Source organism: Theobroma umbraticum, unplaced genomic scaffold, assembly GCF_002168275.2.
Source record: "Theobroma umbraticum cultivar Fairchild unplaced genomic scaffold, ASM216827v3 scaffold_95.0, whole genome shotgun sequence".
In the NCBI taxonomy this organism is placed as follows: Eukaryota; Viridiplantae; Streptophyta; class Magnoliopsida; order Malvales; family Malvaceae; genus Theobroma; species Theobroma umbraticum.
This window is the reverse complement of record NW_018397257.1, coordinates 7,713,138-7,737,722: the sequence shown is the minus strand read 5'-3', so window position 1 is coordinate 7,737,722 and position 24,585 is coordinate 7,713,138. Positions and strand designations below refer to the sequence as shown.

At 30.8% G+C, this 24,585-nt stretch overlaps 2 protein-coding genes across 2 annotated transcripts; both read left to right on the top strand.

Annotated features, from left to right (window-relative positions):
• The first annotated feature begins 15,674 nt into the window (after positions 1-15,674).
• CAF1B (Polynucleotidyl transferase, ribonuclease H-like superfamily protein) lies at positions 15,675-16,740 on the top strand. The gene has a single exon (XM_021423664.2). The coding sequence runs from the start codon at positions 15,801-15,803 to the stop codon at positions 16,641-16,643; it is 843 nt and encodes a 280-aa protein (XP_021279339.1). The 5' UTR covers positions 15,675-15,800; the 3' UTR covers positions 16,644-16,740.
• A 3,616-nt stretch (positions 16,741-20,356) lies between these two features.
• Positions 20,357-21,344, top strand: LOC110412400 (transcription repressor OFP13-like). The gene has a single exon (XM_089782964.1). It carries the CDS (start codon positions 20,512-20,514, stop codon positions 21,097-21,099), a length of 588 nt encoding a protein of 195 aa, XP_089639090.1. The 5' UTR covers positions 20,357-20,511; the 3' UTR covers positions 21,100-21,344.
• The last annotated feature ends 3,241 nt before the right edge of the window (positions 21,345-24,585 follow it).

Sequence of the window (24,585 nt, the reverse complement as noted above, 5' to 3'; positions counted from 1 at the left end):
ATTTCATACTTTGAAAAACAATCCACTAACACCAAAATTGCTATTATATCTCCCACTTTAGGAAGCCTTACTATGAAGTCAAGAGAAATACTTTTCCATGACCTGCTCGATATTGGTAATGGTTTGAGAATCTTTGCCTATTTTTGTCTCTCCACTTTGTATTTTTGGCAAATAAGACACATCTTGGTAGAATTCATTGCATTTTGTTACGTATAAGGCCAATAATACCCTTGCTTCAATAATGCAACGATTCACTGCCAACTTAGATGTCTAGCCCATGGAGTATCGTGGCATTCTCATATCAACTTCTGCCTTAGCTCCCTTACTCTTGGGACAAAGATCTGTCATCTTTTTATTTGTAGAAGTCCATTTTCCATTTTTTACCCAAAAATATTTGGACTTCCCACTCTCTACTAATTTCATAATGGCAACTGCTTGGGGATCTCGATGTAAGTTTTCTTCATTAAGATTACGAATATCTATGGTCACTGTGTTGGCTATCATTGGCGTGATCACACTAAAAGCTGCAAATTTGGCCTTCCTGTTGAAGGCGTCTACCACACGGTTCGTTTTTCGACTTTCTATTAAAAGAAAAAAATCAAATTCAACCAGGAACTCCTACCATCTCATTTTCTTGGTTGTAAGTTTTGGCTATGTGAATAAGTGACTTACAGTAGTGTTGTCGGTCTTAACTATAAATTGCGATCCTAGGAAGTAGTGCCGCCAGTCTTGGAAATAGTGAATCACTGCTAAAAATTCTTTTTTTTCATATATTGTGTATTTCTTTCTAGCTTTGCTTAATTTACAAGTTTCAAAAATGCAACCAAGTGTCCTTCTTGTAACATCACTCCTCCAAAGGCAAAGTCTAATGTATCTATCTATATCTCAAAGGGCTTTTCGATATTAGGGAGTGTTAAAACAGGATTCATCATCATTGCATCTTTCAAGCCTTCGAAAGTTTCTTGGCACTATAGTGTCTAACTCCACTTCTGTCCCTTTTTTAGCAATTCTATGAATACTACTGTCCTTTTTGAATATCCCTCCATGAATCTCCAATAATAATTGGTTAGTCCTAAGAATGAACTAAGCTTAGTTGAATTCTTAGGGGCGGTTCACTCTTTGATAGCTTTCACCTTCTGCATATCCATCTAGATGTGCGCTTGTTCGATTATGTGACCAAGGAATTGAATTCAAGTTTGCACAAATGCATATTTCTCTCTTTTCACATACAACTGGTTGTCACATAACCTTTGAAAGTCCTGTCGCAAGTGCCTTTAATGCTCCTTTAAAGTTGAACTATACACCATGATATCTTTCAAGTATATTACCAAGAATTTATCCAGATAATCATGAAAAACCTTATTCATCAATGTACAAAAAGTGGCAGGAGCACTAGTTAATCCAAAAGGCATAACAATAAATTCGAATGTCCAATACTGCGTCACATAGGTAGTTTTCGTTACATCTCTTTCGATAACTCTTACTTGATAGTAGCTTAATCTCAAATCTAATTTGGATAAGTACTTTGCACGACTTAGCTGGGGAAAGAGATCTACCATAGAGGGAATTGGATATTTATTTTTCACTGTGACTTTGTTCAGAGTGCGCTAATCCATGCATAATCATAAACTCCAATTTTGCTTTTTTGATGTTCAGATGAATCTGGCTTGAACTAGCTTGTCTCATTCCTTTCTTAGCTCTGCTAACTCTGGAGGAGACATCTTGTGTAGCCCTTTTGCAAGCAGCTTGACGCTTGGGAGTAATTCTATCTCATGATCGATAGCTCGTCGAAGTGGTAGGAACTTAGGTAATTGTACTAGCATCATATCTTTGAATTTTTCCATAACTAGCTTCACTCCCTCAAGTACTAGATTTGTATTATCTTTGCCTTTATAGATGGGCATGGCCACATAAGAGGGCTCTCCTTTCTTAATCATTTTCTTAAATTAGATAGTTGATATAATTCTCTTCCCACTCTTAGGTAGAATTCTAGCCAGTACCACACATGGTTGTTCCCTAAAGAACATTAGATAACTTGCAACAGGGAATGGGATGGCCTATGCTTTCATCATAAAATTCAAGCCCAAGATAAAATCAAAGTCAACAATAGTGGCTACAATCATGTTCACCTTCCCCTACCAAAAACCAATCTTAACCTTATGTCTTTGGAGTTCCCCATAATAGTTGAAGTTAGTGCGTTAACTGCTTTCATCTGCTTGCAGTCTTTCTCAACTTTGAGACCGCGTATCTTTGCCTTTCTCAAAACGATGAAAGTATCAAAGACCCTTGTGTTAAGCATGGCTTTGGTCTTTTTATCATTAACCAATACATCAACATACATGAGACCTCGTTAAGGCTTTTTTTTCATCTTTTTAATTGTGCTTGCAGTGCATTAAGGAATGAAATAAAAACCATAAACGCCAACTTTTTTTCAACTTCCTCAACTGGGGTATAAGCTTAAAGTGCTTATACATTAGTAGTACATGTCGTGTTAAGAGCTATTCGATGTGGTCATTCAACTATCCAATGAGGTTCATTGCAAAACAAAAAAAGATATTAAGGCTCGAGGTTTGAAGCCCCACGGCTTAGTTGTTCTTAGCTGTGGTGTGTCGTGAATAGGTGGTCTTCTTTCTCCTCCCCTACTAGAAAGTCTATTAACTTTTAGTAATTTACCCCATTATTGGAGCTCAAGCTACTAGTTCTTAATGAAGGGTCCTTCCATTTATGAAAGTTATCATTATAATCAGTAAGAGGTTCAGCAACTGCCAATGCAGAAGCCACATCTTGTTCCTTCTATTGTTGTAATTCTATCCTCACCCATGGCTTCAAACCTTTGAGAAAATAGAATAACTTATCTTTCTAGATCATATCCCTAATATCTAACATTAAGGTAGAGAAGTTTCACACAAATTCTTGTATTAATCTAGTTTGCGTAAGCTCTTGCAACTTTTGCTGAGCTATGTACTCTACATTCTCAGGAAAAAACTAGTTCTCCAATTCTTACTTCAGTCTATCCAAGTGTTGATGCGACACTCTCCATCAATAAATTTAGAACACCACCACAATTTCGTAACTCTAGTAAGATACGTTGAAGCCATCACCACTTTGTCCTCTTTCGACTCTATGCGAACAGCTTGAAAATATTACTCAATATCAAAAAAGAAGTTCTCCAACTCCTTAGCATTTCTAACCCCTTCGTATCGCTTGGGCTCTAATACTTTAGCCCTTTTACCTAGATCTTTTGAGTTTGTACTAATATTACTTCCAACAATAACTAAAAGATTTACCTGAATTTTAATTCTTCAATCTCACCTTGAAGAGTACATTATGCATCTCTAATCTCGTCACTCAATATATTAATCATCTCAGATAATTCCCGTTAGACTATCACAAATTCATTTATTCGCTCACCTGAGACCATTTGAGCTTTTATTATGCCCATCATGGGTTATAGCTCATAAATCCTTTGATGGTTCTTTGGTAAACTCAGCAGGGTCACCATGTTTACTCTTTAACTTAGCACATATCACCCATGCGCTAACACCAACTATCATAAATTATGATCCTTCACTTAAGCATGTGATAGTCCATGCGACACTTGGGTGGACGCTTCCACACAAGCCAACCAATAACTCATTTATATCTAAACAACATCAATAATAGCTACAAATTAGATTAAGCTAATGCGCATTTAAATCATAAGGTATATTGAATGGCATATACGCAACTACTAGTGTAAATAAAAAAATATTAATTAATATGAAAATGAGTACAAAGGGACCAAGACACGCCATTGTCAAGTCATAAGAACAACCCTAAATGACTCGCTACAAACATACATTTACCAAGAAGGTAACCCAGCAATCCATAGATTACTCACCCCTTATAAAGAGTTTACAAAGATTTGCAAGTATTTGACAAATAGCCATTACAATGTGTGAGGTGGGGACATTCCCTTCTTAAAGGGTTTTCCTCCTAAAAACTTAACAAATATTTCTAGAACTATAACGTAATGACATTACAATGTTTGAAAAGGGGACACATCCCTAGTAGATACAAAAGACTTAATCTCCTAAATAATTTCACCCTATCATAGACCTATACAAGGTTGGCTCATGACACAAGGCATCTATAATGCTTGAAAGCTAGCACATGTTAGCTTTTTTGGCAATCGATCTCTTACATTGATAGTAAAGGGATACTTAGAACAAAAATGTGGGTTCTTGTTCAAACTAGAAAAAGTTCACTAAATATGACTTAACAATAGAATTCCATTTAGTATCTCACTTAAGTCTCTATGAGGCAATTCTCTAGTGACAATTATATAAATAATCATTAGACTTGTGACACCATTGTTATCTTGTATAAAGAGCGTTATACTTTGATTTCATCTCTTCAAGTCCTAATCAAGATGTCCAAAAAGGATGTCGTTGGGTATAACATGAATTATATGGAGGTATATGAATTGTCCAGAAAGGAATCAGCAACTTAAGTGATAAGAAATAAGAAATATCTCATAGACTATTTGTCTTGTATTTGTTCTTATGCAAATCCTTAGCCAAGGTATAATGAGGATTTGGGAAAAATGAGCTGTCATGGAATCTTCATTGAGCAAATTTCAAGGTTAATAGCAAACATAGAAAGACATAAAGAGTAGACAATGAACTATGCTCTATACTCATTTTGGGATACATGATGATGGGATTGAATTACATAGATAAATTGTGCAGTGACTAGGTTAATCAAACCACATCGACCTTTCTAATGATTAGAGGCCATGATCTATTGCTAGATACTAATCTTGGCCTATGAGTATAGAGTGATCAATTAGAGAATAGAGGATTAATTAAATAGAGATTTCATTAATCTAATTCTAAATACTATTTAAGATTACAATTGTACTCATTACCGATATAATTAGAAACCTAATGGATCACACACATAAAATGAATGTTGAAAATAATTTGAATTCAATTGGATGTGATCTAATTGATTCTATAAAGGCTTAATTCGATTAAGTATTACGCTAAATCAAATATGATTTGATAGATAATAAAGCAAAAGAGATATCAACAAAATCCGTAAAACATGAGATTTGCTATTTCTATTGGTTGGACTAAAGATATCAACCTAACATGAATTAATCCCTTTGGCTTTGTTTTGGACTTGATTTATGTGTTTTAATGCAATTTGAGAGTTAATTAAATTTACATAATTAAACAAAGGTCCAATTAAGCCTAATTAGCCTAAAACATTTCTAATCCTTATAAGACAAAGTATGTCAATTCACTCTTTAAAAAGATCTTTTAACCACCCCTTGAATGTATAGAACAGTTTTGAATTTAGTCTCTCATATGTTGAGATAGGATCACAACCAAAAAAAAAATCAGAAAGGAGGTTAAAATTGCGGATTTGCTAGCACAAACTTTGGCTAAAGAATTCACTCACTCTTAATGAAGAGATTTTGACAAATCACTATGTGGATCACTATTAGAGGCAAGACAATTGTGTTCAAGGACAAAGCTAGTTAATTTTTGTTAGGGGATTAAAGACAAAGAGGAATGAGGATTAAAATTGTTTTAAACTAATACGTTGAACTTAACCAACAATCAAAATATTCATAATTAACAATAATTTTATATAACATATAAATAAAAAAGATCAAGAAAAAAAAGACTTATAATAATCTTTTAAGAAATTTGTGCTTCTTGGATTCAAATTCATCAATTATTGACTCTGTACTAAAAAGGCTAGCAATGTCTTTCTCAATGTAAACAACTAAATTATCTATAAGAAATTTATTATCTATTTTATTCAAAATTCTTATTTTCACAATTTTCATTGCTAATATAGCTCTTGATGTAGTTGCACTAGAAGCCAAAAGAATCAAAATAAGACAAATTAATATATCAATCATGATTAATAAAAAAAATACATTGATAACATTTTTAACAACAGCTAACAATGCAACATTACAATTTATATTTGAAAATTATAGAATAATTTTTTAATTTTTAAAGACTAAAATCATAGAAAATAAAATTTATGTAACCAAAAAAAAAGAACACGACAAGTAAAATTGAGTGAGGCTTGTCAGATCATTTTGTTATTCTTTATTTATATTAATTATTAAAAAAATTATTTTGAGAGGCTATTGAAAAATATAAATAAATAACAAATGAAAAATTTTTAAAATTTTGAAAGGGCAATGCATAACTACCATCTGTGCCTAATTGTGTTGCTATGTTTGATAAATCTTAGTTGATGTATAAAAGAAGAAAACTAAGAAGAACTCTACCAAAAGAAAGCAGACATCAAACTTTCACATATATGTCGAAATCTTTCTTTTATGATTTTTTTATATTAGTTTCAATTGAAGTGATCCATGACTTAGGGGATGAAAAATTTTTAATACTCTGCTATGTATAATCCGTCTTTATATATTTCAAATCCCCAACAATCTCAACAAAAAACCATTACAGTTCTTTTTTTTTTTATAAGGACAAAATAAATTTCATTTCACTATAACTTTACAAAAAACTACGACTTGGGTAGTGAGACAGCTCCTTACTGGTTACAGAAAAATCCAGTATGGCTTTGGAGTAAAATCAAACAATGGCCAAGCAACTGGTTGCATATGGGATCAAACCCACTGTCCTCCCAATGACAAAAGAGCCCCTGTCAAGGAAAATCACATAGAAACCAGGTAAAGAACTCCCAACAACAAAATTGTACTTAATCCAATTGGTACTTAATAACTTACTATTATTGTACTAATATGAAGAAAAACTTCTATCACATATATTTATGCGATTAAGTATGCATTAAATCACAATATATATTCATTGACCAATCCAATTGTCTCAAGGGCATATATCAACAATCTCCTACTTGCACTTAAGTCAATTACTAGCATATCCAATATTGAACTCTTTCGCTTAGCGACTATATCTCTTCTAGGACAACATAAATTGTAATATTTGAAAATATATTAATCTATATGCTTGACAATCTCTATTTTCATAATCATAGTTCTCGTTAAATCACAACGAGATCTGAATTCTTTTATTATGACTCTTGTTTTTACTTTAATAACTCGTAATCATTTATTAGTTTAATAAGTAATATTATAAATAGAATTATATTAAAAAAAGTAATGTAATTAATCTTAACTAATATTTATTATTAACATTCGCTGATCAGACTTTTTTTTTTTTTTTGCAATTCAAGACCTAATAAATTTTATATATCCCAAAAAAAAAAAGAAACGAATAACCCCGTAAATCCATGCATTTCTGCTAATGATAGAAGATGTAGCAAATTATTTCTCTGCCGAGAGTGTGCTGATGCTGAAAATTAATGCCCCCAGTCCTTTTGTTTATGCAAGTCGATTTTGGGATTTCGCCCATAACCAAGAATGTACCGGATTAACGCTCTACTGCACCAAGCAAATAGCTCAAGGTACATGATAATAAATACCTTTTTTTTTTGTTGTTGTATAATTTCCAAATTCTTTATCTATCTTCAATTATAATAAATACCTTCTCGCTTTAAAAGAAAAACAAGGTACATGATTTTATTATTTACAAATTTTTTGTGAATGTTGTCAGGTAGGTTGTTTCACGATCGTGCATGTATTAATTATCTGAACACGAATTTCCATTTTTCTTCTCTTTTCTTTTTGTGATATCTATTTTTCTGTACAGGTTGAAGGGAAGAAAACAAAGAATCATCTCATCGTCAAGACATTAATTATTTACCAGTATATTTCTTTAATGTGATGGTGCAATTTTTGGCATGGTAAGCTTAAGGCTGAATTTCTAGCTCAAGTTGTCGGCAGCTTTAGTTGCATATATACACCATTGCTTTCAGACTCAGAGTGGCTAATTAGTTTTCATGTATATAATAAGATTAAAATTGATATAGGGGCACGACAAGAAGAGACAATTATTCATCATGTGTGATTATTTATTGGCCACTGCTAGATAAGTTAAGTTTGCAGAGACATGCCCAGACGCTGTCCCAAATCCGCATTCCTTCACAAGGCACAACTTGATCGAAAAAAATTAAAGTAATTTATTACGGGGCAATAACTTTCTTACCAACTTGGGAACATAATGGATTGGTCCCAAGGACGAAGTTAGAGTATTTTCAAAAGAGAGTCAAATAAAATAAAATATTAAATAGTTAAAGGAAATTTTATATCTAATTTAATTATTATTTATTTAAATAATTAAATAAAATTTATAAAATATTAGGCATATAAAGAAAGTGCACATTAACAGTAATGATTTGAATGGAATTATGAAATGAATCTTTCTCACTCTTTACGTATAAAAGTGAAAAAGAAAATAATTTTTTAAATTTAAATAAATTATCTTTTTATTTTGTGTGCTCTATACAAAATGAGTAGCTTTCTAAGAAAACTCTCCTCTTATTTTCTATGTACCTCTTAAATTACTAATTAACATATTAAGTTATTAAATTAAACCATTAAGATATAATGTATCATGACAGGCTATTGGATTATACTATTAAGATATAATATATTCTGATAGGTTTAGATTAATATTAAAACTTAGTAGGTTTGAATTAATTGACTCACTTTTATTTTTCTTTTAAATTTAATAGGCTTAATATATCAAGTTAGAATTTATTTGTTGAGCTTAACTAGCAATATGTTGACCATAATGACTCTAATTTTATCAAACAGTTTAAGGGATATAAATAATTATTAAATAAAAAAATTATTTTGAGGATCATCAAAAATATATATAATAAATAAAATTATATTAAAAGAAATATGATTATTTTAGTCAATTAATTTGTATGTATATCCTTATTATATAAAGTTTGTAACATACATGCTAAAATGCATTGGTTATTTTGAATAAAAATGATACATTAATAAAATTCTAAACAATAGTGCAACACTACAACTTATATTTGAGAATTACATAATATATCATTAATTTTTAAAAATTAAAATTATTAAAAATAAAATTCACATAATAAAAAAATAAAAAATATAACAAGTAGAAGATAGAACCCACAGATAACATAATAAAAAAGAAAGAAAAATAATATGATTGATCATTTGTAAAAATTTTTGAAAAAAGATCTATAAAGATTTAGAGCATATGAGTAAATAGAATAGAAATAAAAATAATAAATAAATAAAAATAATAATATAAATTGAAAATAAAATAAAATTACTTTAAAATTAAGTCAAGTATATGTAATCATTTTGTTATTCTTTATTTGTATTAATTATCAAATAAAAAATTACTTTAGAGAGCCATTAAGAGAATTTATAAAAAAAATTTAAAAATTTTATATAATATAAAAAAATTTTAAAAATTTTGAAGGGGAAGCTCCACCCCGACTGGTCCATTTCTAATGCCAACCCAAATCCCATTGTGTCAAACGGAGTGATCATTTCCAAAGTAAGCACAGTGCACTTGACTGGCCCAAAAACCCATTTTCCCAAGTTGAGCTTGGGCTTAGATGAAGCACATGTGTCAGAAATCAGACTGAAGTCTTGTAAGAAAAAATTACCCACTGCTTTTTCTTCGAATTTTGACTCACGCCTGCTCCTTTGTCTGCCCTTTTTACTAAACGCATATATTTGATTTGTTTTTGTTAGCCGCAAGCCATTTATCTCTGGATTTTGTTTTACCTAGAAAATTAAAATCATATATTTAATCTTTGCTTCTTTGAAGATATATATTAACTGCTTATGTACTTCTTGTTTTTGAAAACAAAAACATAAGTGAAAATAAAATTTTAAACTAAAATATAATTATTAATGACTTGAGGTATTTTCTGTTAGTATATATCTTTAAGCAAATTAGATTGATCAAAGAATATATATTATTATTAATGCATATTTAATCACATAACTATATGTGATAAGAGATTTTTCTTCATGTTAGTGTAATAATAAAGAGTTATTAAATACTAATTAGATGAAACTCTTTAAATATAAAAGTCTTGTAAGAAAATTATAAAGTTGATATAATTATGAGATCATCATATATCAAAACCATGTTCTTAAAATTATTCTTAATCATTGTATAGTCAAGACAAAGTATTAACAATACTCCAAAACAGGTATATATTAAGCCTTCTTATTTGAGAAGTAAGCAATCAATCTCATAAATTAAAATATATAGGATACGTAAGGATAACACATGAGTGTTTTTTAAAAAAACAAGTTCACTGAACATAACCTGCTATGAAAACTCCATTTGATATTTCACTCAAGTGTTTATAAAATATATTCTTATATGATAGTCGTGTAATTAGTACTCAAACTTAAAACACCAAGTCATCTTGTATGGGCAATGACATAGTTTGATTTTACTTCTACAGGTCTGTAGGCAACCAGTTACCTAAGTAAAGTGTTTTTAAATATGCCATGAAGCATACAAAGGACAATGAGTGGGTAAAAGAGGATTTATAACCTCAAGTGATATAGGGGGACGTATATCACTTGTTGTCAATTTTGAATTAACTTGTATAAAGTTTTTGGCCAAAGCATAATGAAATTGAGGAAAGTTGATTTCTTAAATTTATAAAGTTAGTCATGAATTATAAGAACTACTATGAAATTTTATGAGTAGACACTAAGCTATGCTTTATGACATATCTTGGATATTTGATGAAAGGATCACATTGCAGTAATAAGCTATGTTTTATCACTAAAGAGCTTTGTCAAATTCTTTAATTGACTCTTTAGCATTTGGATGGTCATGATGTATTGCTAGATACTACTTATGATGTATAAATATATATTAATTATCAAATTGATATTTAATTAGAATTTATATTTATTGCCAACATGTTAGAAGCCTAATAGGTCACACACATTAAGTAACATGATTGAGATTAAATAAGGATAATCAACTAAATTGGACTTAATTGGAGTAGACCAAAATAAAGTGAAAAATTAATGAAGTTTACAATGACTCAATTGAATTAAAATATAACTGTTGTATCTAATGTTACAATTTAGTTTGGCTACATAAATATATTATGTTAGCCAACTAAAACTCTAAGGCTTCAGTTGTTTCATAAAAATAAGAAAAAAAATAGTTTTCTTTATCCTACAGAAATAAGATTCGACAATAACATTTGGTCTTTTTGTTTTAAAAACAAAATTTACTAGTACAAGTAAAAATCATATTTTTGAGAAAAGATTTTATTTGATCATTGTGTGGATTACTGTTAAATGCCAAATACTTAAATGATTGAAGATTTAACAAATTTTAAAAGTGAAGAAGCAAAGGTATCTGTTGTAGTATTTTAGACCGTCTTATTCTTTTTTCAAGTCTCTTACTTCATCACAGATCTTTTAGATTTAATTGACTCTTGATTACAATATCTAAAATAAGATATGTAACTTTTTAATTTATGAGTATTCATAATTAATTTGAAATCACAAGAAAAACACGAATATTGATTCTATAGGTTTCGAATGTTTTTTTAATTAAATACTAGTTTATTTTTTCGTTGTGTTATATTTTTAATTTTTTGATTAATTTCATGTTTGAATATAAGATAGTATCCCAACATTTTCAAGTATATTGGATCGATTATTGTCATTTGCATCATATGCAGGGTCAAAATTCAAGCGCGAAGGCAATGCTTTTATAGGGAGCCTGGACTGTCTAAATTTTTAAAATTTTTCTGTATTATATATATGTCCTAAAAAGGCTATTTCCATTTTCGTGAAAAACATTCTACCACCAACTGCTGCTATGATGTCTGCCATATACATGGAAAACAAGGATGAAGATGGTTTCCTTTACATGACTTACAATGATGAGAACACATTTGGAACTAGGACCATTGAGGCAATATGATCACCGGATACCCATGTGAATATGACTTGCTTAAAATAAAAATAGTTTAAGATGTAAATTCTTTGTTGCTCTATTTGGTGGATATAGCCTACTAGTTCAACGTTTGCCTTTTAAACAAGAATTTATGAGGTGCAAAGGGTAGTATATTTATGGGGTTGTGGTTCTCAAAAATTTTAAAATTATTTATTTATTATATATATGTTTTAATTATCTCTTAAAATAATTTTTTATTTAATAATTAATATAAATAAAAAATAATATATAGATCCCACAAGTCCTATACAACTTTACCCTAATTCTTAAGTTTTCCATACCTTTTCCTCTATCTTTCTTTTTTTCCTTTTTTTTTCTCTTTTATCCTTTTATTTTTACTCCACTTTTTTCTTTGTAACTCACTACTGAAACATATTTCATTTCGAAAGTTATACAGTTACTACCAAAAGAGCAATTTTAACAATAAAAATTATGAAAATAAGATTTCGAAATAAAATGGATAATGAGTTTTTTTACAAATAATTTAGTTATTTATATTGAGAAAGACATTACTAGCTTTTTTAGTACAGAATTAATAATGAATGAATTTAAATTTAAGAAATATCATTGAATATAACTTTTTAAAAAGACTATTGTAAAAATTTTTTATTTTTTTTTGTTTACATGTTATATAAAATTATTTTTTATTATGAATATATTAATGGTTGATTTATCTATTATAAATATATTATTTATTGGTTAAATTCAACATAATAGTTTTAAAAATGTTTAATGTTTAATCTTTGGTTTTTTTTTCTTTGACTCCCTATAAAAGTTAGCTAATTTCGTCCTTGATAACATTTATATTATTAATTTAATATTTTCTTATTGGATACCTAATCTAAATGATAACATGAGTAAGTTTAATTCTATATATCAACACTTATAAAAGTTATGAAGAAAAAAAAGAAAAGGAAGGAGACTTTCCTTGTCTCTTTAATGTTTAGAAATGTAACAGTAGCGAATGAGTGATACCCCGAGAAACTATACAGTGAACTCTTGATTGAAGTCTTCTCCATTTGTTTATTGTTGTGGTTAGAAATAAGAAGAAGTTTCAAGGTCAACGAGGAGAACAAGTCCATAAACCCAATTCGTTCATCATCATTTTATTATTAAGAGAGTGAGCTTTACTTATCAGTTATCAGTATTTGGTCAACAAATATTCAGGTAGGCAGATAACGCGCAAACTTGATTAAGCTTCCTGTCTTTTTCCGTTTTGATGATCACAAATGACAATTGATTAATTATTTCATTATCAAAAAATAAAATAAAAATTGTAGTCAATTAGCTTCGGAAACTAACAGTGATTGGGATAATATTAATAAAATTAATATTTAGCTCGATTTCCACGCGCCTGGTTGGGCCAGCCGTCACGACAACGCATTTATTTAATAAGAGTGCATATATCCATATGATTGTTTGCTCTTTTCTTGTTCATTTCACATTTTATTGTTTAAATGTTAAAATTCTTTTTAATACTTCTTTTACCAGAATATTGTTGACAATTCTTAAGCTCATTCTGTCGTATATTTTACCCACCTCAGTCTGTTAAGATGTCAATATTCAATTCAATGTGTCGAGCATTCTCAAAGAATTTTCCATGTGCATTATTTCCTTCGTTTGTTTATCATGTTGAGCCAATTGTATACAGGAACTAGGAAGGTCCAACCTCCATGGATTTCTTTTTTATTTTTTTTATTCCTTCGATTTTATTTACTTAATTTGATTAGAATGTAACAGTAGAATCATATTTTCCATATCCCATTTTCAGAAAATAAACCGAAGTGGCACACAAATTAGTCGATATTGTCAGCATCAATTGATAGACAATCACGTCTAAGAAAAGCCACAGATATATAATATGCTACAACTAGTATTTGAAGTAGTTTAAGAAAGGAGCAAGAAAATTACTTTGAAGTTTTGAAGCAGAATGCTATCAAATTAGGAGTGAGCAAATAAGTAGATTAGATGATTTGATTCACCATACTTAAGAATCACGTTGATCAATCATTTTTAAAAAATTGATCAAAATCAATCAAATATAAGGAAGACTAAACCAACCAAACATAGAATTGGTTTGGTTTGTCTAACTTTGGACCAATGAACTAAAATTTTATTACATTTTTTTATAAATTATAATATTAAAACTTATAAACTTCATCTATAATTATAAATATGTATATAAAATTAATGATATAACTTATATGTTATAATGTTTTATATCAAAATTTGTATAAATAATAACTAATTATAAACAATATGTTATAAAATCTAAAATGATAGCTAATAAACTTATTAAGTGTAATCATATAAATAAGTTTATTATAAGTTATAATAATACTTATGTATAAATTAAATATTTGTATATATAATATATTACTTTTATATATATGTATAAAATTAATGATACAAATTATACGTTACAATGTTTTATATCAAAGTTTGTATAAATAACAACTAATTATAAACAATATTTTATAAAATCTAAGGTGATAACAAATAAAGTTATTAAGTATAATTATATAAATAAAGTCTATTATAAGTTGTAGTAATATTTATGTATAAATTAAATATATGTATATATAATATGTGACTGTATTATACATATATATATATATATATATATGAATTAATGACATAACTTATATTTTAAATGTTTATATCAAAGTTATATTAAATAATAATAAATTATAAATATATATTATAAAATATAAGGTAATAACTAATAAAGTTATTAAGTGTAATCATATAAATAAAGTTTATTATAAATTATAGTAATATTTATGTATAAATTAAATATATATATATATAATATTTATACAATTATATATATGCATAACATTTTATATTAAGAAACATTATTAAAGTGTAATAATTATAACATATTAATATATAAGATATTTACTATCATATATTATGATATTAACATATAAGTTATATCATTTAAAATATATAGCTTGTAATTTTATATTAATACATATTTATAAATAAATACATATAACTAATATTAAATTACTATAATTATGATTTGTATATGTACATATAATGCCTTAATATATTTTAAGTATATTATTAATTAAGTTTACTATCAATGCTTTTTAATATATATATAAATATGTATATAACTAGTTTGGTTTTTTGAGTAGATTAGTCTAAAAAGTTTAAAATCAAAAATTGATAAAAATATTAATTAAACTAAACATTTTAAGCTAACCTAAATTATATTTAATTTAAATAAATAATTGATCTTTGCTCACTTTTATATCAAATTAGGAATTATATAATACTTTAAAAATAAAAGATTGAAATTTCCTAATTATATAACCAGAACTTTCAACGAGCGTGCGCTCTACACATAATTTCCTCAAAACCTGGAAAAACAGAAGGTAATTTGAAGGCATGATCGGTTAAACTCAACTCACACGTCACAGTCACACCCATATGACACGAAAATATCCCTACTATCAGTGCATCAGGTACATTGGAAGGAGCCGGGAAATTGGATACTGAGTTACTGAGGCATATGCAGAATTGAGATAAGCAAAACGTCCCCACCAGCCAACTAGTTGCCATTAAACAAACGAAAAACATTATTGAAAACATGGCGCCTCAGTTTGGAAGTAGGACCAAGTCTATGGACTATGTACACTGTTTCGCACCCCCCCCCTCCCAGTCAAAAATGACCCAACGCGTTGAACCTCTTTTGCTTCTTTGGCAACTCCAACTCTCTTTCTCTCTCTCTCACTTTGACCACCTTCCAAGCAACATCTTCAAAGGCCCCCATTTATTCCTAGCAACTATATATCCCTTCCCCTCACCCTGTCTCCACACTAAACAAAAACTAACCCAAAAGAAAGGGGAAAGAGATTAAGCTTACTTTCAGTTTTGTGATTTTCCGACATGGGGTTTCAAGATTCACACAGGAGTTCAAAGCCTGTAATGATAAGGGAAGTTTGGTCGGATAACTTGGAATCGGAGATCGAGTTGATCAGTCAGGTAATTGACGAGTACCCTTTCATTTCTATGGACACCGAATTTCCGGGTCTTGTTATCAAACCGAAAGTGGACTCCTCTAGGCCTTACCACGGCCAACTCCGACCGTCTGACCATTACAAGTTCCTCAAATCCAACGTTGATGCTTTGAATTTGATCCAGGTGGGCCTCACCCTCTCTGATTCTTCAGGTAATCTGCCTAACCTCGGAACCGAAACTCAGTTCATCTGGGAATTCAATTTCAGCGACTTCGATGTGGAGCGTGACGCTCACGCCCCTGATTCGATCGAGCTTTTGAGACGGCAAGGGATTGATTTTGAGAAGAACAGGGAAAAGGGTATTGACTCGGTACGGTTCGCTGAGTTGATGATGTCGTCTGGCCTCGTGTGTAATGATTCAGTGAGTTGGGTGACTTTTCACAGCGCATATGATTTCGGGTACCTGGTTAAGATCCTGACGCGCCGGGAATTGCCCGGGGACCTAGATGAGTTTTTGAGGATTCTCAGGGTGTTTTTCGGAAACAGAGTTTATGACGTGAAGCACATGATGAGATTTTGCAAGAGCTTGTACGGTGGGTTGGACCGGGTGGCTCGGACCCTGGATGTGAACCGGGCGGTTGGGAAATGTCACCAAGCGGGGTCCGATTCTTTGCTGACGTGGCATGCGTTTCAGAAAATGAGGGACGTGTATTTTGTCAAGGATGGACCGGAAAAGCATGCCGGTGTGTTGTATGGTTTAGAAGTTTATTAAACTTTGTTCATTAAATTGTAGAATTATTCAACTATAATTCTATTTAATTCATTGATTAAGTTGAAAATTTTGTAATATGTTTTCTTTATTCAGCAAACCAAGATGTGTCCAATTCTTCTTTAGAACAGGTAGTTGCATTCAGCATATAATCCAGATTAAAGATTAAATTTTTGGTTAAATAATTATTGACATCTTTAAAAGCCATAAGAAAAAATAAAACGAGAAACTTGGGAATAAATCATGCCTTATTCAAACCATAAGTAAAGCTTTTAGTTCTTTTGTCTTCTGGGCTAGGCGTAGACTGTTTTAGTTTTCAAATTAAGTAACAAATAATATGGGTGAGGACAGCTGACCATCCTTGGAACAATCTTTTTCTCTGCCTTAAGCCTGATTGACTGTTGACTTGTGTTTCCCTCGTAGGCCGTAGCCACAGGAAAATGCATATGACTAGAATTACTGTTTGGGTGTGCTGCTTTAGGATGCTGGTTGCAAAGGATTCAAACCTGGGATTCCTGAATTCCTATGTGAATATATGACCATCCGATCAAAGAGATCCAAGGTAGAAAATGTCAAATGCTGATGGTAATACGCCCTGTTCTTTTATTTTTTTTTAACCGAGATCAATATTCAATCTTATATTTTCACTATAATTAAACAAGTTAGCGTCCTTTTTCTTAATAATTGAAATTTTATTCATCCAAAACAACGCGAAAATTGCTACACGAGAAAACAATACTGCCAAGCAGCGAAAAGGACAAGAAAAGCTCTTCTACGAGAAACTCTTTAACAAACATGCTATCACTAAGCCTCCAGTTATTGCGCAAAGTCCTGTTAACAGTGTTTGCTGATATGTGAACACCAGAAAATCCAAGAGCTCTCAAATTGATCTTGGTTTGCCATCATGGAGTCTGATGTTCCTTTCAATAAGTTAGCATCTTAAATGAGTTATTTTTTTTATCAATTAATAATCATCAAGTCTTATTATATTACCATGCATGCAACAGGGATGTTCTACCGATACTCCACTAGTAGGGAAGGTATGAAGGAAAGAAGTTGTTCCTAAGTGACCGATTGTGGTTATCTTGGGTAGGTTTCAAGCTGAAAATCCTTTCCAAGAGTGCCAAATTCGAGGTGGGTCAGAGTCAGAGACAGGTCTTATGACAAGGTTTCTAGCTCCTCAAGAAATGGAAAGTTTGTGTCGTAAGCAAACTGAAAAACCAGCACATCCTAATGGTGAGTAAAAGCATAATTTATGCCAGCACTGCTAAGTAAATGCCATATTAATTTCACATGTTTCTCCTTAATGCCTAAGATTTATAACTTATCCGGTTGTCCCAGCCTCCACAGCATGCGGAAAAAGATGTATCATTTTTCAGTGCGGGAAGAAACATCTTCTTCTTTTATTTCCTTCTTAATCAATCTTTATTGTTATTTAGTTAGAGATCAATTGCTGAATAACATCATGCTGATTTTTTCTTCCTTTCTCTCATTTTCCCAGGCTTCGGCTCTCTGCCTCTGGTACCCCTGTTGAGAGCCTATTTATTTAGGTGTGTACTTACGGAGTCAATATCTTCTTCCCTAATAAGCCTTGAACTCTTTCCACTTTCGTGATTGATAAGATATGATGCATAAATTGGTATGAAGTTTCAATTTGTTTCTCAAACATCACATTTTGTTTTCTTTTTGGTCCTTCTAACTTCGTAAGAAAAGTTGGAGTTTTGTTATACTTGCTATCCATTCCTCCACTCGTTACACCAAATCAAGTATGGACACAGATCAAGTTGACCATGTTTCAGGGGGAAATGCCGATGATTATGATAGAATAGGCTGTGTTTTATGAGTTTAGTGTAGCAGAATCAATTGTCCCTAAAAGCAAATCGGAATTCTGATTCCTCCATTGGGCACACATATTACACTTTTTCTTACATTTTTCAGTTGTTAATGTATGCCTTTGATAAAGAAGAAAGAACAAAACATACTCTTAGGAGACAATCTCCACCAAGTAAAGAATCAGAACAAATTCTTTTCCACAGCTTTATCTGTGGGTGAAATAACAGTACAATATTATATGAGCAAACAATATTTATTTAGGATATATACACGTATATAATAGGTATTGAAACATGAGGTGAGTTATTGATCTTCTTGGAAAGCTAGCTTTTAAATAATTTGGACAAATTTTTTGACATAACATATCAATGTAGTGGGCAACTGGCAGCCAAAAAATAGCATTGAAATCTTCCAAAATTTCTCACTTAAATAGCCATTGGCATTACTGTTGCTGAAGAGCCTTTATTGGAGAAGTTAAAAGCTGTTATGCAGCTCCCCTAAATTCTTCCAGCTGAAAGAATTAATAAGAAGAACAAACACCAAGAGTTAAATGACTAGTACTTAAATGAGCATAAATATGTAGGAGGCTCCTGCGGGAGCATTAAATTTTGAGTACAGAGGAAGTAAAATGAAATGTTGCAAAAATAATTTCTAGACTGGTGAAGTTATTTGGATGGCTGTTATATTCATCATAATGAAATATATATATATATATATATATTTAAATAAACAAAACAAGGTTAAATTTCACTACTGGACAATCTCTTCAACGAGCAGCCTCCCTTTTCTTATCAATAACTTGGTATTTTAAATTCTCATATTGATTGGACTTGGGATTTTTAGGCACAACCCGGTAATTCTTCTCATCGGGATTCACAACAAAACCTAGGCAGATCAGATTTGCTCAACGGATCCTGCATGGTTTATTATCCGAGGACAGTTCGGTACTTGAATTTATTTTCTTCAAGGACAGCTCCCTCTTACCTCCTTTATTACATTAATTCAGAGCTCGTCTTCATCACGTGCAATTACATGAATTCTCTGTGTTTTCAACAGAAATTTAGTGAACAAATTACTGCTAATTTCTCTAGCAATTCAAGTTCAACTGAAATGGTTGTTATTGGACTTAAAGTTATTACTTTAAAGTACTTAGAAAAAAGAACACACACACATATATATATATATATATATATCTTCTTTCTATTTAGTTGGAGACAAAAATAAAACTACAAAGAAACCAAAAAGAAGTGTTCAACTTTATGTATAATTAATTTGTACTAATTTAAGATGAAAGAATTTAAAATACAAAGCACATATGATTATTGATACATGAATTGACTGTGAAAATAATATTTGACGCAATTAACTATTGAGATTCAGTGGATTAGGATTTTCCTTCTTTTCTAATAACTCTCTAAGTGATCTAGCAATTTACTTAAATTTTTAGTCCCACATCATTTAGGGTTTCAAATTGTCAGTCCCACATCATTTAGAGTTTCCTACACATGCACATTTAATATTGAAATTTAACCCACTTTATTAAATTATATTGTTGACTATAATATTATGATTTTACCAACACTAAATTAACTTAACCTAATTTTGATAAAATAGAAAAAATAAATAAAATAAAGGAACATTTTAATTTTAAAAAGGTATTTGACAATGAGCAATTAAAACCATACACCAAGAATTTGGACTTGAAGGGATATTTATAGCTATCCTTTCTAGTTCTAGCTAGCTGGCTGCTTCTAAGACCTCGTTAGCCGCCCGTGGATCGATAGCAAGAAAATCACTTACCCCAAACAAACACCTACGAATTGAACTTTTGACATGATTAAAATTTTCCGTCTCTTCAGACCAAACAAACCCCTACGAATTGAATTTTTATGATGAAGCCACAATGAAGACCCCCAACAAACCTTCGTCTGCTTCACCTTACTCTTAGCAAACGATTAACGCTGCATTTAACTCGGGCAATATAAAAGGAAACTCAGTCAAGCGAGCATGGAAATGCAGCCTCCTTGAGACAAGCCTAATGGTCAAGAAGATGAAGCTTCCTTTCATCTGCAAGAAACCAAATACCAAAGGAACATGGAAATTGTCACTTTTTAAGCAATTCAAAGCCATTTCATTCATAAACAAGCCCAAACCTATAAAGAATTCCAATTCTGTTTTATCAGACACTGCCAGGTTTATTTCAGTGCTGGACTCCTCGTGGTCCCAGTCAAGAACTTGCCTATCAGTGCCAAAAGATTCTGAAGAACTGCTCGAGATGGCTAGCAAGGCACTGAGATCAGACAGGCTGTTTTTTGAGCCAGGCAACACGAATTCGATACTAGAGGCAGCCAGGTTCCCTTTCAAGGATTGTGTAGCACTGGCCTTAGAGACAGGGGATCCTTACATGGATTTTCGAATTTCAATGGAAGAAATTGTTGAGGCTTGTGAACTGAAAGATCAGGACCATCTAGAGGAGTTACTGGCTTGGTACTTGAAGATGAATAGAAAAAATAACCATGGCTTTATAGTGGGAGCCTTCATCGACATGTTTGCCACCGTATATTCATATTCCTCTTCTAGTTTTATTTCTGCTTCTTCAGCTTCATCTTCCAGAACAGGAGGCTAGTGCGAGGAAGACTGGGGATGAAAGCCTTCGACCATAAGCTGAGAAGGGAAAAACGTGCAGAATAGAGCTCAGATATGGTTCCAAGGAAGTTCCCGGTTTGTATGGATCTCCATAATGTACTTTTCCAACATTATTCACTTCATATATTGTAATTCGTTTTCAAATTGTTTGAACCTTGCTAAGGGACTGATATGATATCCATAATGTACTTTTCCAACATTATTTACTACATATATAATAATTGTTTCTACGCCAAACTTTATTTAAAGAAGGAAAAAAGTCGAGGAGGTTCATGACACTATATATCCACACCACATGACCTTAATTTGGATGCAAGCTATTTATTTTGTCGGGTTTTTGTTATGTTAGGAAGGATTGCGCAATTATATAGTGATTGTAAGAGATTTTCTTTTTATTTAAAGAAGTAAAATTAGAACTCAATTTTATAAGAATAAGTTACATTTGCATCTGTTATTGAGTCAAGTGTTTGAATGTAATTATAATGAATTTAGTTTCAAAATGTTATTGATAAATTTGGTAGTGACATTTTATCTATTAAATACCAAATAGATGCATATGGCAAGGAGATCCATGCATGTCAATTGGATTTGTTTCGATAGTAAGGAGGAGACTTTGAAATCTTTGAGGTCTTAGATGCAAATTTTATCAAATTTGAGTTTGATCCAACTTTTAGTTGATTTTTTTTGAGTTATTTGTGATTTGTTGGTTGATTTGTCTGTTTAGTAATTTCTTATATAAGATGTAATATATGATTATGATTATAATTACTATTTATTTATGCATGTAATATTATTAAAAAAATGCTTTATGCTTCTACTTTACCAATATTTGTTGTTCTTAAACTTGAAGATAAGTCAATTTTAATGATAATTGACTATCTCTTATAAATAAGTAAATATTATTTATTTTTTTTATAATTGAGGGAGGGGATTCGAAACTTGAATGTAAGTCAATTTTAATAAGTAAATATATTAAGTAAATATATATATTTTTTTATAATTGGGGAAGATGGATACGAACCTTGCTTTTTAGGCAGGGATAATGTACCTACCAATGAGCCAAATATTCTGGTGCAGTAAATATATTATATTTGAAAAAAAAACTCTTAAATTATTGAGCTCTTAATTTATTTCATAATTACATATATAAGATATAGTTATATGTGTCTATACATATACATGAAAAGATCAAGTTAACACCAGTGTAAAACTAACAAGTCTTACACTTTTTTATAACTTTTTATAAGAATTATATTTTTAAAAACCAACTATAAATTTAATAATATCTTAATGTTTATCATACATACAAATTTTCAAATCAATATAATATTTGTATCATATCAATAGAGCATATCTTATTTTATAATATATATTTTTAATTAATTTTAAATTTAACAGAATAAATTGACAAAATAAATAGACACAAAGAACGAGATGGCAGCAAAATTTTTGAACTCATTAAAATTAGAGTTGTATGGTGGATGAACGCAAATAACTCAACCTTAATCCTTCTATAGACCTCGCTAGATTCCTAAATGAAGGCATCATACCAATTAAAGTCCAGAGTGTCAAGAAAGTTAACGTATGGTCTAGGCCTCAAAGAGGCGTTCTTAGGTTCAATACTGATGGTGCATCAAAAGGTTGTCCAGGGGAATATGGAAATGGTGGTATTTTGGGAAATGAAAATGAGGGCATTCTTGCTTTTTTCTCTTAAGACAATTGGTGTTACCCATGCTAGTAAAGCTGAACTTATTGTGGTGAAGGAGGCAGCACTGTTCTACGCAGCTTCAAGGTTGAATTCAGCCCACTCTCTTCTCCTTGAATGCGATTTTAGTAAAGTTGTCAGAAAGCCTGCTTAAGTGCCATGAAAATTAAGGCCATTAATCATGCAAACTCTCAAGCTTCTTGACAATGTTATGGGATGGAACATTAAACACATATTGGGATCTGCAAATGAAGCCGCTGAGACTTAGCTAAGGAAGGGGTGCTAACTGCTACGAACTAAAGTTTGCTGTGGGTGATTGCTGAGGATAATGGAATGGGTGATGGTCCCTTGGCCACACCGACTTCTCACTGATTGTGATTGGCACATTAAGGGACGATACTGTCCCACTTGGTTTGGTTTCTTTTGTTCCTGCTTGGTTGGCACATTAGGGGTAGCAGTCTAAATGGATTCTACTGAATGGCCTTTGTTTTAATGATTTTGTATGTTATACGGGACGGCTGGGTTGTCTGCAAGGGGATCGGTTTTCTTCTTCATTTGGTGCAGGGGTTGTCACTGTAAAGAGTAGTTGAGATTTTGTTTAGATGCAGGCTGTTTTTGTATACGGGGAAAGAAGGTTCCAAAGAGAAACCTCATTACCGTACAGTAATATATTAATCAAATTCATGCATTTAAAAAAAAAATAACAAAATAGAAACTATATAAAGCTCAACAAGTTTAATTTTGTAAGTGAATAGAGAAAGTGGCGATTGATTCGACGTGCATACGTTTCATTTATATATGGCCTTGGTCTAACCCAAACTAATTGGTACTGGTGTTAATAGCTTGTCTTGTATGTCATGAAGGAAAACAAAATTTGGACGAGAAAGAAAGAAAGAAAGAAAATAAGAGGAAACGAGAAAGGAAAATTAACAATTTATAATATTTTGTTAAGATTTTCAACAAGAAAAATTTTGAGGAAAACACCTTAAGCTTCAACTCATTAAAATGCACTCCTCCCCTCAAACTTGTACAAAATTCATCAAGTCATTTAACTCATCTAGGGTCATTTTAAGTGCAAGCTTACATCATCCCTCTTCAACTGTCATGTATTGTAAAATTTTACTCTTTCTTTTAAAAAATTAATATAAAAGAATATATACTACTTAAAGTAATTTGTTATAGGATACCAAACCCAAATAATTAAAATTGGTTTCAAAAGTTCTTTCTGTCTTTTTCTTCTTGTTTTCTTTTAATTTTTGAACAAAAAAAGTAAATTCACCTACTAATGACAACTACTATATATGTCTTTTCTAGAAATTAAGTATATACCAAAATCTCAATTTATAAGCAAGGGTAAATTGATAATCATAAAGTACACCTTTCAAAACCCATGTCCAATCCTAGGGTATATATATATTCTTAATGTTATAATTTTGCTAAGGGAGATCGCTTTAGAATAAGGGTGCTTGGAATTGATATAATCACGTTTCTCTTTTTTTTTTTAACTCAAATATAATTAAAGTTAAATGTTTATACAATAAATTTTTAATTTTTTTTCTTTTTATGTTATATATCCTGCATTTGGAAAGCTCTATAAACTCATGTACCGTGATAGAGAAAATAAAATAGAGCCCCCATGAACTGTCTGTTAATGTAGACAGGAAATCTCAAATTTGATCCAAAGGGTTGCTTGTGGCAACGAGAGGCCACTATATATGTGATAATGTTCATTTTTTTCTCCTTTCTTATTCATGTCATACA

Bases quoted from the DNA above. Each gene is read 5' to 3' on its own strand.
- CAF1B (XM_021423664.2), top strand. From the start codon at position 15,801: ATGGGGTTTCAAGATTCACACAGGAGTTCAAAGCCTGTAATGATAAGG.
- LOC110412400 (XM_089782964.1), top strand. From the start codon at position 20,512: ATGGTCAAGAAGATGAAGCTTCCTTTCATCTGCAAGAAACCAAATACC.